The sequence below is a fragment of the Vombatus ursinus genome, unplaced genomic scaffold (assembly GCF_900497805.2).
Source record: "Vombatus ursinus unplaced genomic scaffold, bare-nosed wombat genome assembly UNPS02014832.1, whole genome shotgun sequence".
NCBI lineage: Eukaryota > Metazoa > Chordata > Mammalia > Diprotodontia > Vombatidae > Vombatus > Vombatus ursinus.
In genome coordinates this window covers 1772194-1794384 of record NW_020954610.1, presented here as the reverse complement: position 1 = coordinate 1794384, position 22191 = coordinate 1772194, and the positions used below count along the sequence as shown (strand labels likewise).

General features: G+C 35.7%; 1 protein-coding gene across 3 annotated transcripts in view; it reads left to right on the top strand.

Moving 5' to 3' along the window:
• Window positions 1–387: 387 nt before the first annotated feature.
• Window positions 388–22191, top strand: part of LOC114025659 (BDNF/NT-3 growth factors receptor-like) — a 412069-nt gene continuing 390265 nt past the window's right edge. For all 3 annotated transcript variants that reach the window (XM_027839136.1, XM_027839137.1, XM_027839138.1), the window contains exon 1: window positions 388–641. In XM_027839136.1, the coding sequence (XP_027694937.1) occupies window positions 430–641 (212 nt within the window). In that variant the 5' untranslated portion in view covers window positions 388–429. The remainder of the gene's footprint in view (window positions 642–22191) is intronic.

Here is a 22191-nt window from a genome sequence, read left to right as displayed (position 1 = left end):
TCCGTGTATCTGTTTGCCTCACAGCCTCAAGGTGCTGCGGCCATATCTTCCACCTCACATCCTCCTTCTGCTCAAGACTCAGTCCGTCCGTCTTCATCCCGGATTTGGCACAGGCGTGAGTCCCCAGGAGGGAAACTGAGTCCCCACCCACAGAAGGCGCGTGGATATGCAACAGCGGCAGCATCCCCAGTAGTGCCCCCTGTGAAGAGGCTCAAGATGCCCCAGCTGCTCCCGCCGCTTTGAGCAGTGCACACCGGGACCCGACAGACGCACAGAGTGCCGGGAGTAAAATTAAGAACGACCCTGTGGGAACAGGCCGGTCGTGGGCAGCAGGAGGCGCTTGGAGAGGGGGGCGGGGGGCGGGGTGGGGGGGTGTGTTTGGGGGGGGTTAGAAAACATTTGAGCTCTGGCTGGCTTCAGTGGCTAGGGATGTTGTCCTGGAAGAAGTGTCATGGACCGGGCATGGCGCGGCTCTTGGGTTTCTGCTGGTTGGTTCTGATTTTCTGGAGGGGCTCCCAGGCTTGCCCCACGTCCTGCACATGCAGTACTACTCGGATCTGGTGCAGCAATCCTTCTCCTGGTATCATGGCCTTTCCACGGCTGGAACCAAACAGTCCTGACCCAGAGAACATCACCGAAATGTAAGTATCTGCTACTTACTATTCCTTCCTTAGCCAAAGTACACCTTCCCTGCATTATCTCCCACTCTACCCCACAACCATGGCCTGGCAGGTAACCCTCAATTGGTGAACTGCATCCCAAAACATGCATCTGAAGCAGCTGATTATTAGATTCATCTATCAGTAACTTATCCATTTCTTTAATCAGGGACATATCTGGAGAGCAATGCTTTCCTTTTAAAAGGAGGTTATCTTTTTAATCTACATCTCTGTGCCATGTAATATATATTTTCAGTTTCAAGGACTTGTATATTCATTTCATATACAATATGTACCTATGCATGACCTGGGTTTGAATTACTTTTTCAGGCTGTCTTATTTATTAGCCCTTATAAGATAGCATGTGTATTGTGCAAAAAGAAGTTAGAACAATTCTTTGTAGAAAGGAGGAGACCCCTAGAAAAAAAGAATTAACTTTCTGAAATCTGTTAAAGGAGGTTAGTATCTGTTCTTTGAGTTTTGGAGTTAACCAGTTTTCATATTTCATTTCCGTAGATCAAATTTTGCCTGGGAGATTGTGCCTAGGGACGATTTTGAAAATGATCTGTAAGAGGAGAAGTTCTATGTATTGAAATGCACTTGCTCAAAAAGGAAAATGTGATGGTTGGAAGCCTAAAAGCCTGGTCTGATTTAATTTAGACCTGACTTCCCAGAGATATAATTTTGAGACCATTTAGATTATAAATCTTAATTGCCCATTGAACAATTTCCTGGGAATAAGTTGGATGATAAAACTGTGTTAGTGCATAGATGAGTGTTGGTATAAGAACAGTGACACTAGAAATTTTCTAGCTTTTCCAATTCTGTGGGGAAGCCAGATTATTTATCCCCACATTCCATTCCATGTCATCCTGTCAGAAGTCACTGCTAAGCTGTAACTGCTCAATCTTTTCTGCCACCCAGTCCTTGATCACCTCTGCTAGATTCCTTTTGGAATATGTAATAGGATCTTTACCCCATCTTTCTTTTGATTTTTAGACTACATGGAGAATCTCCTGAAAGTGGGGTTTGGGCAGAGGCCTTCTGGCTGGTAGTATATATGAATATTTCATGTGGTGGGGGGAATAGTCTTTGAATATCAGTATGGAGTTCTCCTAATTTTATTTTTCATAGCTTGACACCTATTCTATGGCACCTTTCTTCTAAGGCTCTATCAGAAAGAAAGTGAATTTTCAGGCCTAATTTAGTTGAAGTATTCTGTTAATGAGGGCCAAATGGGAAAGGTTACTTAATACTGTAAGATTTCCATCTCTTTGACAGGTATAGTGGATAGCCAGAAAGGAAGGATAAGTGATCTAGCTATCCTATTGCTGATGAAGTGGAGTTTTTTGGTTTTAGTATAACATTCAAGGTACATGTGCCCTTACCAAAACAGAGTTAAAATCTGATTATTTCTTCCTCAGGAAGAGGACAAAAAGTATATATAATTTGAAAGTATAAATTTTTTCTTGATTCTAGAGTGTCATTATAAAGTTCATAGAAATATCCCATGTTGGGGAATAAACATGTGACCAAGGGGAAAAGAAGGCTATTTGAAGAATTTTGACCTTTAGTTAATTTTTTCAGCTCTTAATTGAAAAAAAAAAGAAACAAGAAAGCTGACCAATATTCTATATGCTTGATTTTTTATTACAGAAGCTCCTGAAATGAATTAATATTTAAAACATCCTACCTCTTTTATCCACAATAGTAGTTTTTTTTATTTTAAAGGCTCTTTCTTTTAAACAAAGCTATTATCACTATTATCATTCCACAGAAGCATATTGCTGATTGCTTTCGATAATTTATTTCCTTTTAGATTTGTAAAAGCCTTTGAAATGCAGGCAAATGGGGGTGGGATAGTAAGGACAGCATAGGGATAAAGACATAGGAAAAGAATTCTTTTGATTCTATTGGTCAGGTCTGAGGCCTGGAAGTTTTGAAAATTGAGAGAGTTCCATTCTTTGATCTGCTTCCTGGTTTTGTATGACCTTGCCTCAATCAGTTAACCTCTTGGTGCCTTAGTTTCTTCATCTGTATAAGAGTTAATAATGCTTCTTTGTAAAGTGCAATACAGAAATGAGCTACTCTTTGAAAGTTAAAAAAAAACACACACACAAAAAACAAAACAAGACTGAAGGAGTTTGTCTGACCTTCAAAACTTGTACCATGTTACCTGGTTTTTCTTTTCACTGCTGGGCTCTTCACTGGGCAATTTTTCATTTTTATCTCTCAGTAGATACCAGGTCTCATTATGAACTGAGTGACATTTCATTGACATGTTATTGAAAGTCACTGTAATATACACAAAATCATTTTCAAAAAAAAGTCTCCCTTTTTTAGCATGGTGCTAAAGTTTCATGTTTGGATTTTTTGGTTGTTGTTGTTTATGGCAGAAATAATAGGCAACAAAATATGAGTAAAACCTTCCCAAAAAATAAACAATATTATTTCAAAGTAGTAACTAAATTTTAGCACCTATAAATGAGAAGTAAGAGACCAGGTATGTAGTCAATACATCCTAATGCCCCAGAGTTGTTTAACACAAGAAAATGAAGAACATGTATGTGTACACCTACAGATATGTTCAGGACATAGGGTTTTGTTTTAGTTCTGATGTAACCAGTTATTTCTTTTCCATTCAATGACTCTCTTTGTAAACCTTCTGTGCAAACATCTTTCCTATTACCACATCAACTTTCATACTATTTTACATTAACGCTATATGAATAACTTATAACACTTTAGGGAATAAAGTAGTTTTTTAAAAGAATGATTATAATTCAATTGGATTTTCTTTTTTTTTAAACAACCCAAATATGGACAGAAATCACAAGTATACCTCAATTTAAGAAATTCTAACATATAAAAGTTTGACATACACAAGAGAAGATCAAGCTCTCCTAGTTGATTTATTCAAACATTTTAATCTCAATCTTTTGATTTTGATTTTTAAATAAAATATTTTGATTTACAGAAACATAGCCTACTGCACAAAATAAGGCATACGTGGACACCCAAATCTGCCTTAGATAGTTTTATTATAGCAGTGCTAAATCCAGTTCTAGAATATCATTGTAATGTGTGGAAATACAGACTTCTGTTTGAAACTTTGAATCAGCTACTTAAGACTTCTTAAAACTAAGAGCCTAAAATCTTTGAAACAGACAAGTAACTTTCTGAACAAAGCTTTAAAGATCTGGGCAAAATGGTTCACAAAATAACACAAGCTACTGGTTATCACTTCCAGGATTTCTTTGGAGAGAACTACTTCTTTGCTAAACTTTGTGAGCAAGTAACAGCAGACATGTTACAGCGGCTTAAGATTTACAATGTGCTTTGCGCATCTTATTTCTTTTGATTCTCACAACAACCTCATGAGGTAGAGTGGCATAGGTATTATTATTCCCATTTTGCAGATGAAGAAACTGAGACTTAGAAAAGTTGTGACTCACTCATAGTTACTCAGCTATGATGTTACTCAGTTTATGTTGGAAGCAAGATTCAAAGCTATGTTTCTCTTGACTCCAAGTGTATTCTCTTTCCACCAAATCAACTGCCCCTTATCATATTAAATCAGTCTAAAATTTTGTCTTGAGACAAAAGGCCCATGGTCTCTGCTTTCAAAGCTCTTATTTGTTGTTTATTCTTGGCCTGGTGTAGCAGTTCTAAAGTTGTGTCACTAAGAGATTGGCAAGTGCAACAAATTATTTTTAGGAACATAAAAATAAAAGATGATTTGCAACAGGGTATAAGATTTTACTGCTCAATCATGCTTTTCAGATCTTCTACTGAAGAGCCTAGAGTGCTGGATTGTGTATGACATACATTTCAAAACCGCAAAGTAAAATTTCTAGTGTAGTTGTATAGACCACTCTAGACTTGTTAATAAATAAGGCAAGTCTAATTTCCGTCATAACTGATTTAAGATGACTTATAAGCCTGTTGAAAAACATTTTGTCTCATCAGTGAAGATATTGACAGTATTAAGCAGACTGTATAACAGGTTGTGTGTGTGTATGTGTGTGTGTGTGTGATTGCATATGGCTGATTTTTGCAATATGGAGACTTTATTACTTTTTGTGAAACAATTGAAAAGACCCCATGACCCTTTCCCTCTTCCCCCAACCTCCCAAATCTCCATCGTTGGCTTCACAGGAAAATGTTCTAGTCTTTTGCTGAAAGTGATACCTCCTTGTGGGAGTTGGGGCTATTGAGTAGTAGAAGGCTCTGTATTATAAATATATTGTTACAAGCAAGTAGTGGAATGTTGAGACAACGTAAGGGGACAACTCCCTAGAACTACCAGGGTTCAAGGTCTGTCGCTATTTGCATCTTATAAAACTCTATTTGTAGCTGTTTCAATATCCAGTTGTAAAAATGTATTCTCGGTGAAAAGTTGCAGTCCCTTTCTGCCTAGGAACATTCTGCAGGCTCTCTTTGACTACATTTAAGTTAGAGAGAAGTGTTAAAACTTAGAAGTTTTTTTTGGGGGGGAGGTGGGGTCAGACGATTTTAGTTTCTCCCATATCCTCCTTGCTTTCTAGTGCCTCCCATTTTATAGCTTATCTTTCCAGCGAAAGGAGGCTGCAGTATTGACCATATTGGGGGATTTCAATCACTTTATGGACCTTTCTTTTCCTCCCCAAGCTACACTCGCTGTTTCTTACCACTTTCATACTTTTTATGGTCTAACATCCCCAGGATAGGATCAGGTATTGACTTTATTGCACCTCGGGGCAATGTAACTTCCTAGTCACTCTTACAAACCAAGGGGTTAGTTCCCGAAGATTATTTATTCATAACTTTTCTCTTGGTGCTTTCCTGGGTTTGGGTAAGGGTCAGAAGTCAAAGAATCCCCAAACCTAAAATGTCAGGGACTTGGGGACTTAGTAAGGCAGATGACTTTCTTTGGCTTTATATCTCATTGTGAATCCTTCACGAGAAGAGGCAAAGACCTCACACAGTGTTTTATTTGTCACTTATTTACTTATTGTGATGTTGTGAGGCCTGTGAAGTGTTTTAAGAGTAGTGAAGGAATGAGGCAGCTAGGTGACTCAGTGGACAGAGATCTAGTCCCAGAGTTCAGGAAGTCCTGAGTTCAAATCCAACCTTACACACACGCTAGGTATGTGACCCTGGGCAAGGCACTTAACCTCTGCCTTAATCCACTGGAGAGGGGAATGACAAACTACTCCCTACTTTTGCCAAGAAAACCCCATGGACAACATCCATGTGCTGTGGTCCACAGGATCACAAAGAATCAGACAAAACAGAACTGAACAACAATAACAGTGAAGGAATGTCTGTGAAATAGTTTGGAATCCTTTAGGAAGGAAGAGACAGAAGAGTTCTTCACACACACATATCCATACACTTTTACATATGTATATATGTATTGGATTAGGAACTAGAGTACAAGAGGTTTGTATAATAGTCTTGGCTCTACCTCTAAAACCATTTTAATCATAGGATCATAGATTTGAAGTTGAAAGGAACCTCTGAAATCATCTTGTCCAAACTTCTCATTTTATACATGAGGCAACTGAGGCCCAGAGAGGTTAAGTGACTTATCCATAGTCACACAGACAGTTAAGTGGCAGAGTTGAGATCTGAACCCAGATTGTCTGGCTCTGAAACCCAGGGCAAATCACTTTGCACCTCTGGGCCTCAGAATCTTCATCTGTAAAATGAGAGGGTTAGTTTAGATCACTGGTTCCTAACATTTGCTTGTACGAAAACTGATTTTTAATGTCAATATTCCACAGACCTTCGCATGATAGTTTGTTAAAGCTAAATGAAGATCAAAATGATAATACTTGGTATCATGTGTATGTATTCCTGTTCTCCTTGTACTCTGTTCCCCCTTGGACTTTGTGGTCCTCATTATAGAAACCACTAAGTCTGTAATGTCCCTCCCAGTTTTATCATTTGATAATTCTTTGAATTTAAATACTTTAGGGATTCTAAATGTGATTCCTACTATTTCATGGGTTCTTTTTCACAGAGGACAGGGTGCCAGCTCATATTTTAAACTTACATTCTGCTAATATTTTGCCTAAGACTGCTTGGCCCTGTAATAATAAATCCAATGTTGTTAGTATTGTTCACTTCCATACTTATGGACTAAATGCCCCACCTCAGCCTACCATTTGGAAAGTGCAGCGTGCAAGTGTCACAGATTAAAAGTGAGGGAATCTAGATAAACTTGTACAATCTCTATAGTGCTAATAGGAAAATAATTCAAAAGGGTATATTCTACTGGGAGACAGTAAACTGTAGTAGAAAGGGATGTAGCTGCCTCTGTCATGATCTCTGTGACTTCCTTCTGGTCATCAACCTCTCTGAGCCTCAGTTTCCTCATCTGTAAAGTAGGGATAATATTCATCCCATATACATCATGGGGTAGTTGAGGGATCCAATAGATTAATGTATGTGAACTTTTTTTTTCAGAAATTGCAAATTACCATGCAAATATAAATTATTGATAAGGCATGTGGTTTAGATTCAAGATCTGGATTCAAATGTTACCTCACATACTTCCTAATTGTGGCACCTTAGGCAAGTCAGTTTATCTTTCATCAGTTTCCTCACCTGTAAAAATGGGAGTAATAAATAGCGCCTCCCTCGTGGGGTTATTGTGAGGATCAAATATGATATTATCTGTAAAATGCTTTGCAAACCTTAACATGTAAGTTATTGGTAGCATTATGTTTCTTTTGAAAGAATAGGCACTGTTTTATGGACATTACTATTGTTATATAAAATAAATGACATTTTTTGGCGAGTCAATTTAAACAGAAAGGAAAGAGATAGATTAGGTCAAAGGAAAATTTAAAATAATATGATAATAGTAAGAACTGCTAACTCTGATCTTTCATTCGATAAGTTATGCATTCAGTAAGTTATATTTGTCTCATGCAATCATTTCTATGACTACTTTGAAATGTTTGAGTGATCAGAACTATGTCAAGAAACTTTCAGGAAAGTTCCATGAGAGTTAAATGGAATGTGAATGAACCCCAGTTTCTACTGATGGGCTGAGATCAGTCTGAAAAGAGTAATGTTAATATTTTTGGTTTTCCTAGGAGACAGCCATTGCCGTAGTCAGTAGTGATTATGTGATAATGCCTTCATGCTGTGCATTGGAGGAACTTGAAGCACTTGACATTAATTTTCCGGTTAATACCTATAAAAGACAGATGGAGGAAAAAATATGTATATATGTATGTATGTATGTATGTATGTATGCATCTTGCTTCTTGGCTTTCCAGTACTCAACTAAGATTGATGACTTAGGTCAGCATTGGAATCAAGAAAACAACTTTAGAATTAAAAAAAAATCCAGAATTATGTTTTACATGGTCTCTACCACCTGTCCCTGGGACTTAGATAGTAATAGGATGTTGATATTAGTACTCTATATTCATACGTGGCTTCTCTTTTAGGGAGCTTCAAATGCTTTGCAAACATCTTCTAATTTACACTTACCAGAGAACTTTGTAGTAGTTAGAGAATACAGACAAATAGAATAGAACAATAGATAGAATAAGATTTAATAGAATAATAGATAATTCTTAATTGACTTGTGGAGAGCTAGGAGGTTAAACTTGCCCAGAGTCATGGGGAATCTCAAGGTTTAACTAAGAATAGACTCTAAAGCTGATTTCCAACTTGATGTTCTCTCCAGTAGGACAGTATTTACTTACCAAGTAAATACTGTCCTAGAGGAGTCATTGAGAGAGTTTTCAAGAACTAAGACTATTTGATGGTGATGTTTAGCCATGTCCAACCCTTTGTGACCCAATTTGGAGGTTTCTTGGCAAAGATACTGGAGTGGTTTGTCATTTCCTTCTCCAGCTCATTTTACAGATGAGGAAACTGAAGCAAAGAGGGTTAAGTGACTTGCCCAGGGTCTCACAACTAGTGTCTGAGGCCAGACTTGAACTCAGGCCCAGTACTTTATCCATTGTGTCACCTAGCTACTCAAAATAACCATTTAGTGGTGAGCTTTATAAGTTAGTTGAACTGATCTTTTTCACTTGGGCCCTGCTCCCTCAGGCAGAGTATAACCAGTAGAACTCTTGGGCAATATATGTCAATAATATTAATACCCAAGAGTTACATAGCGCTTTAAGCTCTATTATTTCATTGCTTCATTATGGATATTCCAAGAAGCTGACATTTTGCCCTCTTCTTTTAGGCACTTTTAGTGGTAATTTTTATAAAATGCACTATATATTTGCTTGCATTTCAAATAGAGTAAATACCATTTATTCATTTCTGGATGACTTAGTCATCATTATGAAATCAATTATTGTACACCAAAAAGGTCATGCCAGACTAACCTTTCTTTCCCCATAATAAATAATTAGGGAAATCAGGATAAAAGTATAGGTTTAGCATGCGCAGATTTCAATAAAGCACTTGATAAAGTCTTTCATAGTGCCCTTATGGATAAGATGGAGAAATGTAGGCTAGATGACAGTATAGGAAGGTAGGTTCAGATCTGTCTGAATGATCCCACCAAAAATTATTTAAGAGGTCGATGTCAACTTGGAAAGAGTGAGATAAATTGAAAAGTAAAGAGTTGGGAAAATCTTAAAGTATTATAAATGATTATTTAAGCATTTAAATTAAAATTAAATTAAGCACTTCAATTAAAATTTAAGCACATAAATACTTGCTTAAAATCTTATAAATGCTATGTTGTTGTTGTTGTTGTTAGTGAAATATCCCAAAGATTTGTCCATGACCCTAGGCCTTTTCATATTTTTATCAATAAGCTGGAGGAAGGCATAGATGGCATACTCATCAAATCTACAGATGACACAAAGCTGACCGGGTTAGATAGTATGTTAGATGATGGGATTCAACAAAGATCCTGCTTAGAAGGATGGGCCAAATCTAATATGAAAATTTAATGGGGATAAATATAAAGTCTTCTACTTAGGTTCAAGAAATAAACACTACAACAACAGTGATTAATGAGGCACGGCTAAGCAGCAGTTGTTGCTAAAATAGATAGATAGATAGATACATAGGTAGATAGATAGATAGCAATGAGGTAGTACAGTGGATAGAGTGCTAGGCTTGAAGTCAGGTTTCTCTTCTTGAGTTTAAATCTGGCCTCAGACACTTACTAGCTGTGTGACCCTGGGCAAGTCACTTAACCCTGTTTGCCTCAGTTTCCTCATCTATAAAATGAGCTGGGGAAGGAAACAGAAACCACTCCAGTATCTTTGCCAAGAAAACCCCCAAAGGGGTCATGAAGAGTCAGACATGACTGAAAAATGACTAAACAACAACAGCACACATATGTGTGTGTATATATACTTACACATATGTACATATACATATATACATACACACACACACACACATATATATATTATGGTGGTTTGTAGCAGTGGGTTACAAAGGCATTGTGTCTAAAATAAGAGAGGTGGTAATTCCATTTTACTCTACCTTGCTCAGACTACTTTTGCAATATAATGTTTACTTCTGAGCACCACATTTAGGAAAGATGGTGATGAGCTGGGCTAGGATGGAAAGGATCTTTGAGACCATGCAATATGAAGACTAGTTGGAGAAAGTGATTAGGAAAGTTTAGCTTAGAAATGAGAATACTAGTGGGATATTATTTTGCTTGACTTTAGAAGGTAGAGCTAGTCACAGTGAGTGGTAGTTTCAAAGAAACAAATTTAGGCTACATATAAAGAAAACTTTCCAATAAATTGAGTTATCCAAAAATTGGAGTCGGAATAGGCTGCTTGGGAAGTTTTGACTTTTTTGCCATCTGGGATTTTCAAGTAGAGACTAGGAATGTACAGTGGACTTTTATTGAGGAGCAGGTTGGAAAAGGTTGAATTCTGAACTTGGAGTCTGGGAGACTTGAGTTTAATTTTGCTTCTGACACTTACTAAGTTTTTTGACTCTAGGCAGGTCACAGAATCATAGATTGACCAATTTATAGTAGGAAGCAACCTTACAATCAACAAATCAACAATTTATTTTGTGCCTACTGTGGGCCAGGCACTGTGCTAAGTATTTACCCATCATCTAGTCCATCTTAATTTTACAGATAAGGACACTAGAGGTCCTGAGAGGTTAAGTTATTTCTTCAAAGTCAAAAGAGTAGTAAAGGTAGAGTCTGGATTCTGAGGTCTTTTGGTTTCCAAATCCAGCACTTTTTCCATTGCCCCTTGCTGACCTCTTCACTTCTTTGAGCCTCAGTTTCCTCATTTTGGAATAAGGAATTGGAACAATGACACCTACACAAGCTACATATTTTGTACTTTTGTACAGACCCAGTGAGATAATGAATGTCAAATGCTTTGCAAACCTTCAAATACTATATAAGTGCCAGTTATCATTATTACCATCATCCTGATTTTGTATTTGATTTAATTCATATAAGAATAGTCTTGAGATAAATTATTATATTACTACTGTTTTGTTTATTGGTTTATGGATACTTGTACAGATGAACAAAAAGGCCATTTTTTGTAATTGAATAAAAGTATTAGGAGGTAAGCTTATCTTCTGTAGGCTCACTGAAAGCATGCTTGGAACCACTCCAGTAACAGATAGGATGACAGGGATGAGACATATCTCATCTGGTTCCCAGATGATTTTGATTTCTTCTACTAGGTCTCTATGTTTTGGAAGTTCTTCATTCCATGTGACTTGGAGATTATGAGTACCTGCTCAAATGACATCCATAAAAATGTTGTTCTTAATCTTTTATGAATAGATATTATATCCAGGTTACTACAGGCAACAGTTTTGTCTGTGAAAATGCTCTGTTCCAGTACAGTTTATTTATTGAATCCTTAAGGATATTTTGAGATCTTTATTTGTAGTACATGGATTTATCATCTGTTAATTTATGAAAGATACTGAGCTTCTGATGCATATTAACATTTTTTGTTTTTGGGCTCTTTGAGGTTCCTTCTGGCTATGAATTTCTGTGTGATTCTATTGTGTTTTAATTCAGTGATGTTCTGAGGACCTATTTAAGGAGTTAAGACAGAGGTTCTTAACATGGGGGTCTATGAACTTGTTTTAAAATATATTTTGATAACTATTTCAATAAAATAGTTTTCTTTGTAATCCTGTGTATTTTATTTTATGCATTTAAAAATATAATTCTGAGAGGGGGTTGATAGATTTCACCAGACTGAAAAAGTCTTTTGTGATGTAGAAAAAAAAGTTACATCATATTTCCTGAATTCCTCTGGTAGTTCATCTTCCTGTCCAGGTGGTTGAAAGTATATGCCAATGACTTATTTTTTTTTAATGGCGGTTGGGATTAGATGACTTTCCCAAGGTCACATGGCTAGTAAGTGTCTGAGGCTGGATTTGAACTAAGATCATCTTGACTTGAAGGCCATTGATCTATCCACTGTACCACCTATTTGTCCTATCAACAACTTATTGCTTCTGATTCTACCCCATTGACTTTCCCCCAAATTCTTTCCGTCATGCTTCCCCATTCCCTGATTCTTGGATTTCCTCACATGAATTTAATTTTATGTTGAATTTAATTATATGTTGCCTACTTTACTCTACCCCACTGCATATTTTGTTTTGAAAAAAAAATTTTTTTTTACTCTTCTAGAATCATATTCTTGTCAGGGGTATCAGTCAACCAAAATTCAAAGATATTTAGGAAATCATATTTGCCTTATTGTGTTAGGCTTTTTAGTTCCTCTTGCATGTTAACTATATCTATCTATCTGTCTATCTATCTGTCTATATTTGTATCGGTATATAAGGTCATGGGTTTCAGACTTGGCACTTTTTATAGATTTTCTTTTGTGAACTTTTGGATATCTCAAATGCTATTATTCATACATTGTAGCTACTCTCTATGGTTGATGACTATCCAGTGGTGTGCAAATTAAGTGGTACATAGCAAAATGATTAAATGTATTGACATAGACTATAAAACTTACACTTTTTAAATCTTAAAAACTTGAAATATACAACATATACTTATTTTGTGGTAATTACTCATTTTACATGGCTCAGAATTGAATTCATAAGATTTTGACACACTCTTCCATTATTTATTGTGAAACCACACTTTTATAACATTGGATATTAACCACACCTTTTACAAACAGCCTTGCTCTTAATTATAGCCCGTAGGTTTTCAGGGGTTTAAGTCTGGTGAGCTCCTATGCCATGAAGAAGGTTTATCTTCATCTCTTGGTAAACTTCTTCACTTTTGTAACATTGGTATGCTGTCTTGTTGTGCTAGTTCATCTCCATTTGGGAATTTATATAATTCTGGAACAATTCTGCTTCCCAGTATGTCAATATGTTTATCAGAGTTCATCATCATTCCCTCAATGGGGAAAAGACTTCTTCTCACTGAGTGAAAAAGTAAAGGGAAAGTGAAAGCAAAAAATACCTAAAACATTTAAAGGGAGGATTAATGATAGTTAATATTTCTATAGCTCTTAATGTGTGCCAGGAATTATACTAAGCACTTTTTAATTATTACATCATTTGACCCTCCCAACAACCCTGGGAGGTATTATTATCCTCATTTTACGGATGGGGAAACTAGGGGTTAAGTGATTTGCCCAGCATCACACAGTTAATAAGTGTCTGAGGTCTCCTTGACTCTAGGCCTGGTACTCTATTCGCTGCACCACTAGCTGCCTGATAAAGATGCTCAGATCTTGTAGGCTAAGATAGACTTCTGATTATAGTTTTGGTATATAGATCCTTGACTGAAAAATGGGATTTCGTAACTAAAAAGTACTTTCCCTTAAACTTTAATGCTCTAGTCTTTGTATTGTCTTTCTCTTGACAAGTTTTTTTTCTTCTTCATGACAGTGGTCAGTTGCTGTTCCCCCCCCCCCCCCCCCCCCACTGGTCTTCTTATTATTCTAATTTCAAGAAGTCTATACCATACTGAAGAAGAGTCGTTAATGACTCCTCCAATTGCTAGGTCTCTCTGAAAGTTTTTGCTTGTTTTCTAAGAATTAATTAATCCATTTCACAGCTTCAGTTTGTTAATTCTTGGTGTTATTTTTTTTATTGTAAATCACACTTTTATTTATGCTTCAGTGTGACTTCTCTTGTTTTTTCATTGGCTTGAATAATTCTTGAAACGCTAAGATTGCTTACACCAAAAAGTGTGCTAGCTCTAACAGTCATTGAAGTACGCTCTTTTTGTGCAACAATTTCTGAACAGTTTCTTGGAGTAATATTCTTAAAAACTACCAAATTCATAACACGACAAAAGAGAGCGATGTAACATGTATGTATTGTATAGAATCCATCATTTTGAAAGAGTACTAACAAAAGGTAGGGAACTAGTTTCATTTCATTTTGAAGATCAGATTTCAGTCATCCTAATGTTAGAAAAAGCACACACACACATATGATAATTGTCACCATATGAAACCACATCAGAATCATTGCTTGTTCCAAGTATTTTACACAGCATGTTAAATAATAAGTTATATCTCTTCCCTTTCCTTTTAAATTTCTTATGACTAAATCCAATGACCTTTTCCATTTTCCTCATCATTTTGAACTCTCTGCATTATTTGACACATTAGTCTACTCCTTCCTTCTTAATACTATTTCTTATGTTTTTATATTATTTTATTTATCTTATTTTTTTAAGATTCTTTGGGACCCTGTGCTCTTAAGGTTTCCTTCCTGTCTTCTTCCTTTTAAGCTTTTATTGATATCTTTTGTTTTTATATCATCCACATTTCCAAATATGTCCCTCCCCTTCTCCTAGGCATCAGGCCATTCCTTTTCAACCAATACTTTTTGAAAAGAGAAAATAAAAATCAGTTCTAGAAAACTAATCAGGATACCAACCAATTGTGTTAGCACATGCAATATTCTGCATTTCTTCAAAGAAGTAAGGGAGGTGCATTTCCTTAACTTTTGTGTAGGACCAAACTTGATCATCATAATTCTATAGTATTAAGTTTAGGTATTTTATTATTTATATTATTGTAGTCATTGTGTATGTTGTTTTTATGTTTTTATTGGTTCTGCTTTTTTCACACTGCATCAGTTCATATATCTTCTCATCCTTTTCTGAATTCTCCATTGCTTCTTATGGAATAGTATTGTTCCATTGTATTCATGTACTCAATTTTTTGTTTTGTGTTTTTGGTTGGGCAATGGGAGTTAAGTGACTTGCCCAGGGTCACACAGCTAGTAAGTGTTATGTGTGTGAGGTAGGAATTGAACTCAGGTCCTTCTGAATCCAGGGCTGGTGCTCTATCCATTGCACCACCTAGCTGCTCCCCAAGTACTCAATTTTTAAAAGTCATTTTCTAGTTGATGGACAATTTCAAAGTGCCCACATACTAAATATTTCTTTTGAGAGAAGTAAAACCTTGAGGTAGATGTTGATAGAGTAGAGCACAAATGATTTCTTCCTTCCTAGTTTTGTGATGATATGTATAAATTTAATAAAAGAAAAGTGTGCTTTGACTTATTCTGGAACTGATGGGAAAGTAAAAAAAAAAACAGTGAAGTTGACTTTTTTTCTGGATTACTACCCCACCCTTTAACTATATATAGTACACACACATATACATATACATATTTATGAAAGACTCAGGGTTATAACAGGAGATTTCTAGCTTAAGTTGAATTATTTCTTGAATAGAAACGAACTCTAAATGGAGAATGATTGGTTTTCAAAGGTGTTAAATAGTAGAAAGAATCCTGGATTCAGAGTCATGAAAACTGAGTTTGCATGTTAACTCCATCCTTGTTTGCCATGTAACTTGTGGGCTTATCCTTTAAAAAAAAACCTTACAAATTTATTTCTCTTTGGAGGAAAATCTTTCTAATGTATATTATGTATTTCTTCATCTTCTTAAGAAAGGTATATTGTGCACAATTTAGCCTCCTCTTGGAGACTCATATCCTTCAAGACCATGGGCATAAATGATCCTGGATATATCACTTTCTAAACTTCTTTAAGCTGAGGGATAAAAAAAAAATAATGATTTCTCATTGTGGTTGTAAGGATCAAATGAGATAATGCTTGCAAAATGCCCAGTAACTATAAAGTGCTCTAATAATAGCTAGCATTTATATAGCACTTTAAGGTTTGTAAAGCTTTATGTATGTCAACTCATTGGATCCTCACTACATCCCTGTGATATAGATGCTATTATTATCCTTGTTTTAAAGATGGGGAACCTAAGGCACAGAGGGGCTGTGATTTGCCAAAGGCCACATAGCTAGTATGTGTTTGAATAACAATTCAAACTCAAGTCTTTCTGACTCCCAAGTCCTGTGTTCTATTCACTAAACTGCCTACCTCTACCAATTGGTGCTAGTAATAATAAATATTTTTGAGACAAACTGCTTGATCATCTATTCTTTTTTTTTTCCAAATAACTTTCATTCTTTTCCTCACTGGAACAGATGTGATGGTGCCCTACTCTCATCTCAAGGGGATAGTTGAGGGACATTTCAAAGAAGTCATTACAGATAGCCCTATAATTCAGTCTTAACCATTTTCTCAAAAAACTGGAAGAAAAACAAAACATACTTAATATAGCTTAGGCCTTTTAACAAAGAATATGTAAGGGGATCAGATTCTTCTCTCAGATACTTTGTGAACTCCTCCAACTCCAGGGATATTGATCTTTTGAGAGAAAGAAACTTTGATATGCAATGTCTCTTCTCAACCAGATTGTAAACTCCTTGCTGGTAGAATCCATATCCTACGAGGGCCATGCCTCAGTTGTCATTGAAACAGTTTAGAGAACTGAAAAATAGAAGTAGGCATAGAATGAATTTGCACACACACATACATTTGTGTCTAATGGTAGCCATATCTAGTGTAGGAGGGGAATTAAAAAAAAGGGGGGGGGAGAAATTTACATGATAACTCTATGATATATTTGAAAGGAATAGCAAGTTGTACATAATAGGTTTGTAGTTTCATTTGCAATCATCTTTTTTATTATGCTATGTTGTAGAAATGCTTGTTTTATAAATTCAAAATAAAATAAATTTAATTAAAAAAATAAAAGAAACAGTTCATCCTTCCTATGGAAAGCCAGTCCTGATCTTCCCAGTTGTTGATATTCTCCCTGTCCCTTTCCCCCCAATATTTTGTATTTACTTTGCATAGGCATTGTGTTTACTTGTCTGAGAACACAGTATATCTCCCATAGTAGAATGTAAGCTCATTGAGGGCAAGGACTATGTTGTTTTTGTTTACTGTATTTCCCATACTTAGCATAGTGCCTTACTCATTTTTGGAGAGGAAGTGATTTCATCTGTCTAGGGAATCTCTATCAATGCAGATCAGTAACTGGATGGAACTTAAGGGGATTAAGTGAGCTGTGGGTGGAGAGGACAAGGGTAATGAGAAATTAAGTAACTTGCTTGGAATCACACAGCCCATTGATGTCAAATGCAATACTTAAATCCAATTATCCTAACTCCAGTGCTGACCCTCTATCCCAGGGGTCCCTTACCTGGGATCCATGGACTCCCAAGGGATCCCTGGATAGATTTCAAGGGGTCAGTGAACCTGGATGTGAAAACACATGTCTTGATTTTCACTAATTGAAATTTAATATTTCCTTCAATTAGAAATGCAAGCAGCAAATAGACGAGGTCTGAGAAGGGGTCCGTAGGCTTCTCCAAATTGCAAAAAAAGAACCCCCTATCCTATCCTTTACTCCATGCTGGTGCTATTATACATAGTAGGAGATTGATAAAGCCTTGTTGAATTGAATAGAATATCCTCTGTTTTGTATTCCTTGAAGCACGCAGTGCTGTTCAGGTCGCAGTGTGAATCTAGATAAAGATTTGACAGTTGGTTGTAGAAATTGGTTGATTTGAGGGATATGGTGGAGTCTCAAGAGGTGCTAAGCATGACAGAGCTCCACCTCTGAGGAGGCAGAGCGTGCTTAGCTGAGAGAATGAAGGACAAAATAGAAAAACAAGAAAAACGTCAACCTAAACAGGCAGAAGGAGCAGAAAAACACATGCGGCCAAGGAGAAATAGAAATTATTGGGACACATGATTTCAGCAAACAAATAGGTCTAATGAGAAAGATTTGTGTATTTTCTGCCATGTAACAGCTAATAATGTATGTCCCTTTGGATCAATTTCAATTTTCCCTGTGATTGAATTTATATTGCCTTACTTAACAGATTCTGATATGAGATTTCACTTATGATTTATCTTTTTAGTTTCACAGCTACATGGTGTTAATTTTTTCTTTTGAAAGTGTTTTATTGGTATCTTTTCTTTTTACATTGCCTACATTTCTCCTGTATATTTCTCTCACTCCCCTCCTTAAACTTATTAAAGAGCTTTCTCTTATCATGAAGAATTTTTTTTAAAAAGAGAAAAAATTAGCAAAAATATCAACACATTGAAATCAACACATAGAAAAAAAATCTAATGTTCCACACCCATGCACCGCCAAATCTGCGAAGAAGTGGGGAAGACATTTTCTCTTGTCTTTTATTTGGGGCCAAGTTTGGTCTTTCTAGATTTGCAACATTGAGTTTTGGTGATTTTGTGATTGTTGTTCTTTCTATTTACATTGTTGTAGTTATCATATATATTGTTTTCCTGGCTCTACTTAGTTCATTTTGTCACTGTTCTAAGTTTTTTCGTGCCTATCTGTATTTGTCATGTTCACTGACAGCATAGTAATGTTCTAGTACAGCCATGTAACTCATTTCTCTTATTATTAGTGATTTGGAGTATTCTTTCATGTGGTTGTAATGCCTTACTCATTTTTGTAATCTCTATCAATGCAGATCAGTTAACTGGATGCAACTTAAGAGGATTAAGTGAGCTGTGGGTGGAGAGGACAAGGGTAATGAGAAATATATTTCTCAATTCTTCTTTTGAGAATCATTTGTTCATATCCTTTGACCACTTGTCTATTGGGGAATGAATATTAGACTTACATGTATTTATTGTTTATATATCTTGGATACCAAATTCTTAGAGAAATTTGATACAAAGTTGTTATTTTTCCTCTTTGACCACCTCCCTTTTTATTCTAGGTGCATTAATTTTGTCTGTGCATAATCTTAGGTGATATTTCACATGAAAGCCTTAAGAAGAATTCATATTATTTATATTTCTGCTGGGAAAATATAATTTTGTTTGATTCTATGGTAAACCAAGGCAATTAATATAACTAGAAGGGACTTCAGAAATCACTTTCATTTTACAGATGAGAAAATTCAGGCCCAGAGAGGTTAGGTGATTTGCCTGAGGTTATATAGGTAGTAAGTGGCAGACCCAGTATTTGAACCCAGATTCTGTGATTCTAGTTCCATTGTATCAGACCTCACTTTTTTTTTAATTGGGTGATTACTATACATTAAGTATAGTTTGTCTGGGCTTCCTTCTCTTTTTTTTTTATTAATTTACTTTGATTTATCAACGATCACTTCCATATGCTTTTGAGTTTAAAATTTTTCTCCCTCTTCCTCCCCATCACTGTCCCCAAGATGGCGCACAATCTGATATAGGCTATACATATACATTCCTATTAAACATTTTCACATTAGTGATATTTTAAATGAGAATTAGGACCAATAGGAGGAAGAAGAAAAAAATAGCAAGTAGTATGCCTCGATTTGCATTCAAACTCCATAGTTCTTTCTTTGGATGTGGATAGCATTTTCCGTCATGAGTCCTTTGGAGATGTCTTAGATCCTTGTATTGCTGGAAAGGGTTAAGTTTATCAATATTAGTCATTGCACAACATGGCTGTTATTGTGCACAACGTTCTCTTGGTTCTACTCACTTCACTCAGCATCAGGCCATACAAGTCTTTCAGGGTTTTTCTGAAGTCAGCCTGTTCATCATTTCTTATAGCACAATAGGATTCCATTACATTTATATACCACAACTTGTTCAATCATTCCCCAATTGATGGGCATCCTCTCAATTTCCAATTCTTTGCCACCACAAAAAGAGCTGCTATAAATATTTTTGTACATGTGGGTCCTTTTCCCATTTGTATGATCTCTTTGGGATATAGCCCTAGAAGTGCTATTGCTGGGTCAAAGGATATGCACATTTTTATAGCCCTTTGGGCATAGTTCCAAATTGCTGTCCAAAATGGTTAGATCATTTGACAACTCCACCAACAATGCATTAGTGTTCCAATTTTCCCATATGTCCAAAATGGTTAGATCATTTGACAACTCCACCAACAATGCATTAGTGTTCCAATTTTCCCATATCTTCTCCAACATTTATCATTTTCTTGTTTTGTCATCTTGGCCAATCTGATAGGTGTGATGTGGTACCTCAGCGTTGTTTTGATTTGCATTTCTCAAAATCAACAGTGATTTAGAGCATTTTTTCATATGACTATAGATAGCTTTAATTTCTTCATCTGAGAACTGCCTATTCATATCCTTTGACTATTTATCAATTGGGGAATGGTTTGTATTCTTATAAATTTGACTTAATTCTGTATATATTTTAGAGATGAAGCCCTTATCAGAGAAACTGTTTGTAAAAGCTCTTTCCCAATTTTCTACCTTCCTTATAATCTTAGTTGCATTGGCTTTGTTTGTGTAAAAACTTTTCAATTTAATGTAATCAAAGTTATCCATTTTGCTTTTCATAATGTTCTCTATCTCCTGTTTGGTCATGAATTCTTCTGTTCTCCATAAATCTGATAGGTAAACTATTCCTTGCTCTCCCAGTTTGCTTATAGTATCAGCCTTTATATCTAAATCATGAACCCATTTGGACTTTATTTTGGTATATGATATGAGATTTGGATCAATGCCTAGTTTCTGCCATACTCTTTTCCAGTTTTCCCAGCAGTTTTTTTCAGAGTGGATTCTTATCCCAGAAGCTGGGGTCGTTGGGTTTATCAAATAATAGATTACTATAGTCATTGACCTCTGTGTCTTGCATACTTAACCTATTCCACTGACCCACCACTCTATTTCTTAGCCAGTACCAAGCAATTTTGATGATTGCTGATTTGTAATACAATTTAAGATCTGGAATGGCTAGGCCACCTTCCCCTGCATTTCTTTTCATTAGTTCCCTTGATATTCTGGACCTTTTGTTCTTCCAAATGAATCTTGTTATTATTTTTTCTAACTCTATAAAATAATTTTTTAGTAGTTTGATTGATATGGCACTGAATAAGTAAATTAGCTTAGGTAGAATTGTCATTTTTATTATATTACCTTGGCCTACCCGTGAGCAACTGATGTTTTTCCAGTTTTTTAGATCTGACTTTATTTGTGTGAAAAGTGTTTTGTAATTGTGTTCATATAGTTCCTGGGTTTGTTTCGGGAGGTAAACTCCTAAATATTTTACGTCTACAGTAAGTTTAAATGGAATTTCTCTTTCTATCTCTTGCTGTTGGGATTTGTTGGTAATATATAGAAATGCTGATGATTTATGTGGGTTTATTTTATAGCCTGCAACTTTGCTAAAGTTGTTTATTATTTCAAGTAGATTTCTACTTGATTTTCTAGGATTCTGTAAGTATATCATCATGTCATCTGCAAGGAGTAATAGCTTTGTTTCTTCTTTGCCTATTCTAATACCTTCCCTTTTTCTTCTCTTATTGCTAAAGCTAACATTTCTAGTATGATATTGAACAACAGCAGACCACACATTTAGAATAAACTGAAATTTACTTGTTTTCAAACAGACACATAGAATTTCACTTAGCCTTAATTTAAAATTTTTTATTTATTTGTTTTTATTATTGTCACATTCATTTCCAAACATATCCTTCTCCCCCTTTACCCATACAGTCATCCCTTGTAATAGATTAAAAAAGAAATAAAACAGCAGTTGATCAAAGCCAACCAACAATCCAATTGGATTGTGTCCAGTTATATATGTTATTTATATGCCGTAACTGAAGTCTCCCATCTCCATAGTATAAGGAGAAAGGATCATCTTCTCAGCTCTTCTTTGCATCTGAGCTTGATAATTTACATTAAAGAACATTCAGTTTTGCTTTATACTCTCCCTTTATGTTTTTGTAGTTACAGTGTGTCTTTTTCTTTTGGCTTGATTTATATAATTCTGTATCAGTTCATGTAAGTCCTTCTATGCATCCCTGAAGCATTTTGTCATTTCTTATAGTGAAGTGATATTCCATTATATTAATGTAATTGTATTAATGTATAGTCTGTTTAACCATTCTCCAGTTGATTGATTTCTACTCCCCTCCCCCAGTTCCTTGCTGCCAACAAGAAGTGATATGAGTATCTTGGCATATATAAGATGTATCTATTTTTCTACCGTTTTGGGGTATGGGATCCGTAGGTCAAAGTATGTGGATATGTTATTCACTCTTTTAGTAAAATTTTGAATGTCTCTTCTGAATGATTAGACCCCTTCACTGCTCTACCAAAAAAAAAATTAGTGAGCCTATTCTTCTGCAGTCCCTCCATCAATGATTATTTTCAACTCAATCAATTTTTTGCCAATTTTCTGAATGTGAAGTAAAACTTTAGATGTGTTTTGATTTTCATTTCTCTTATTATT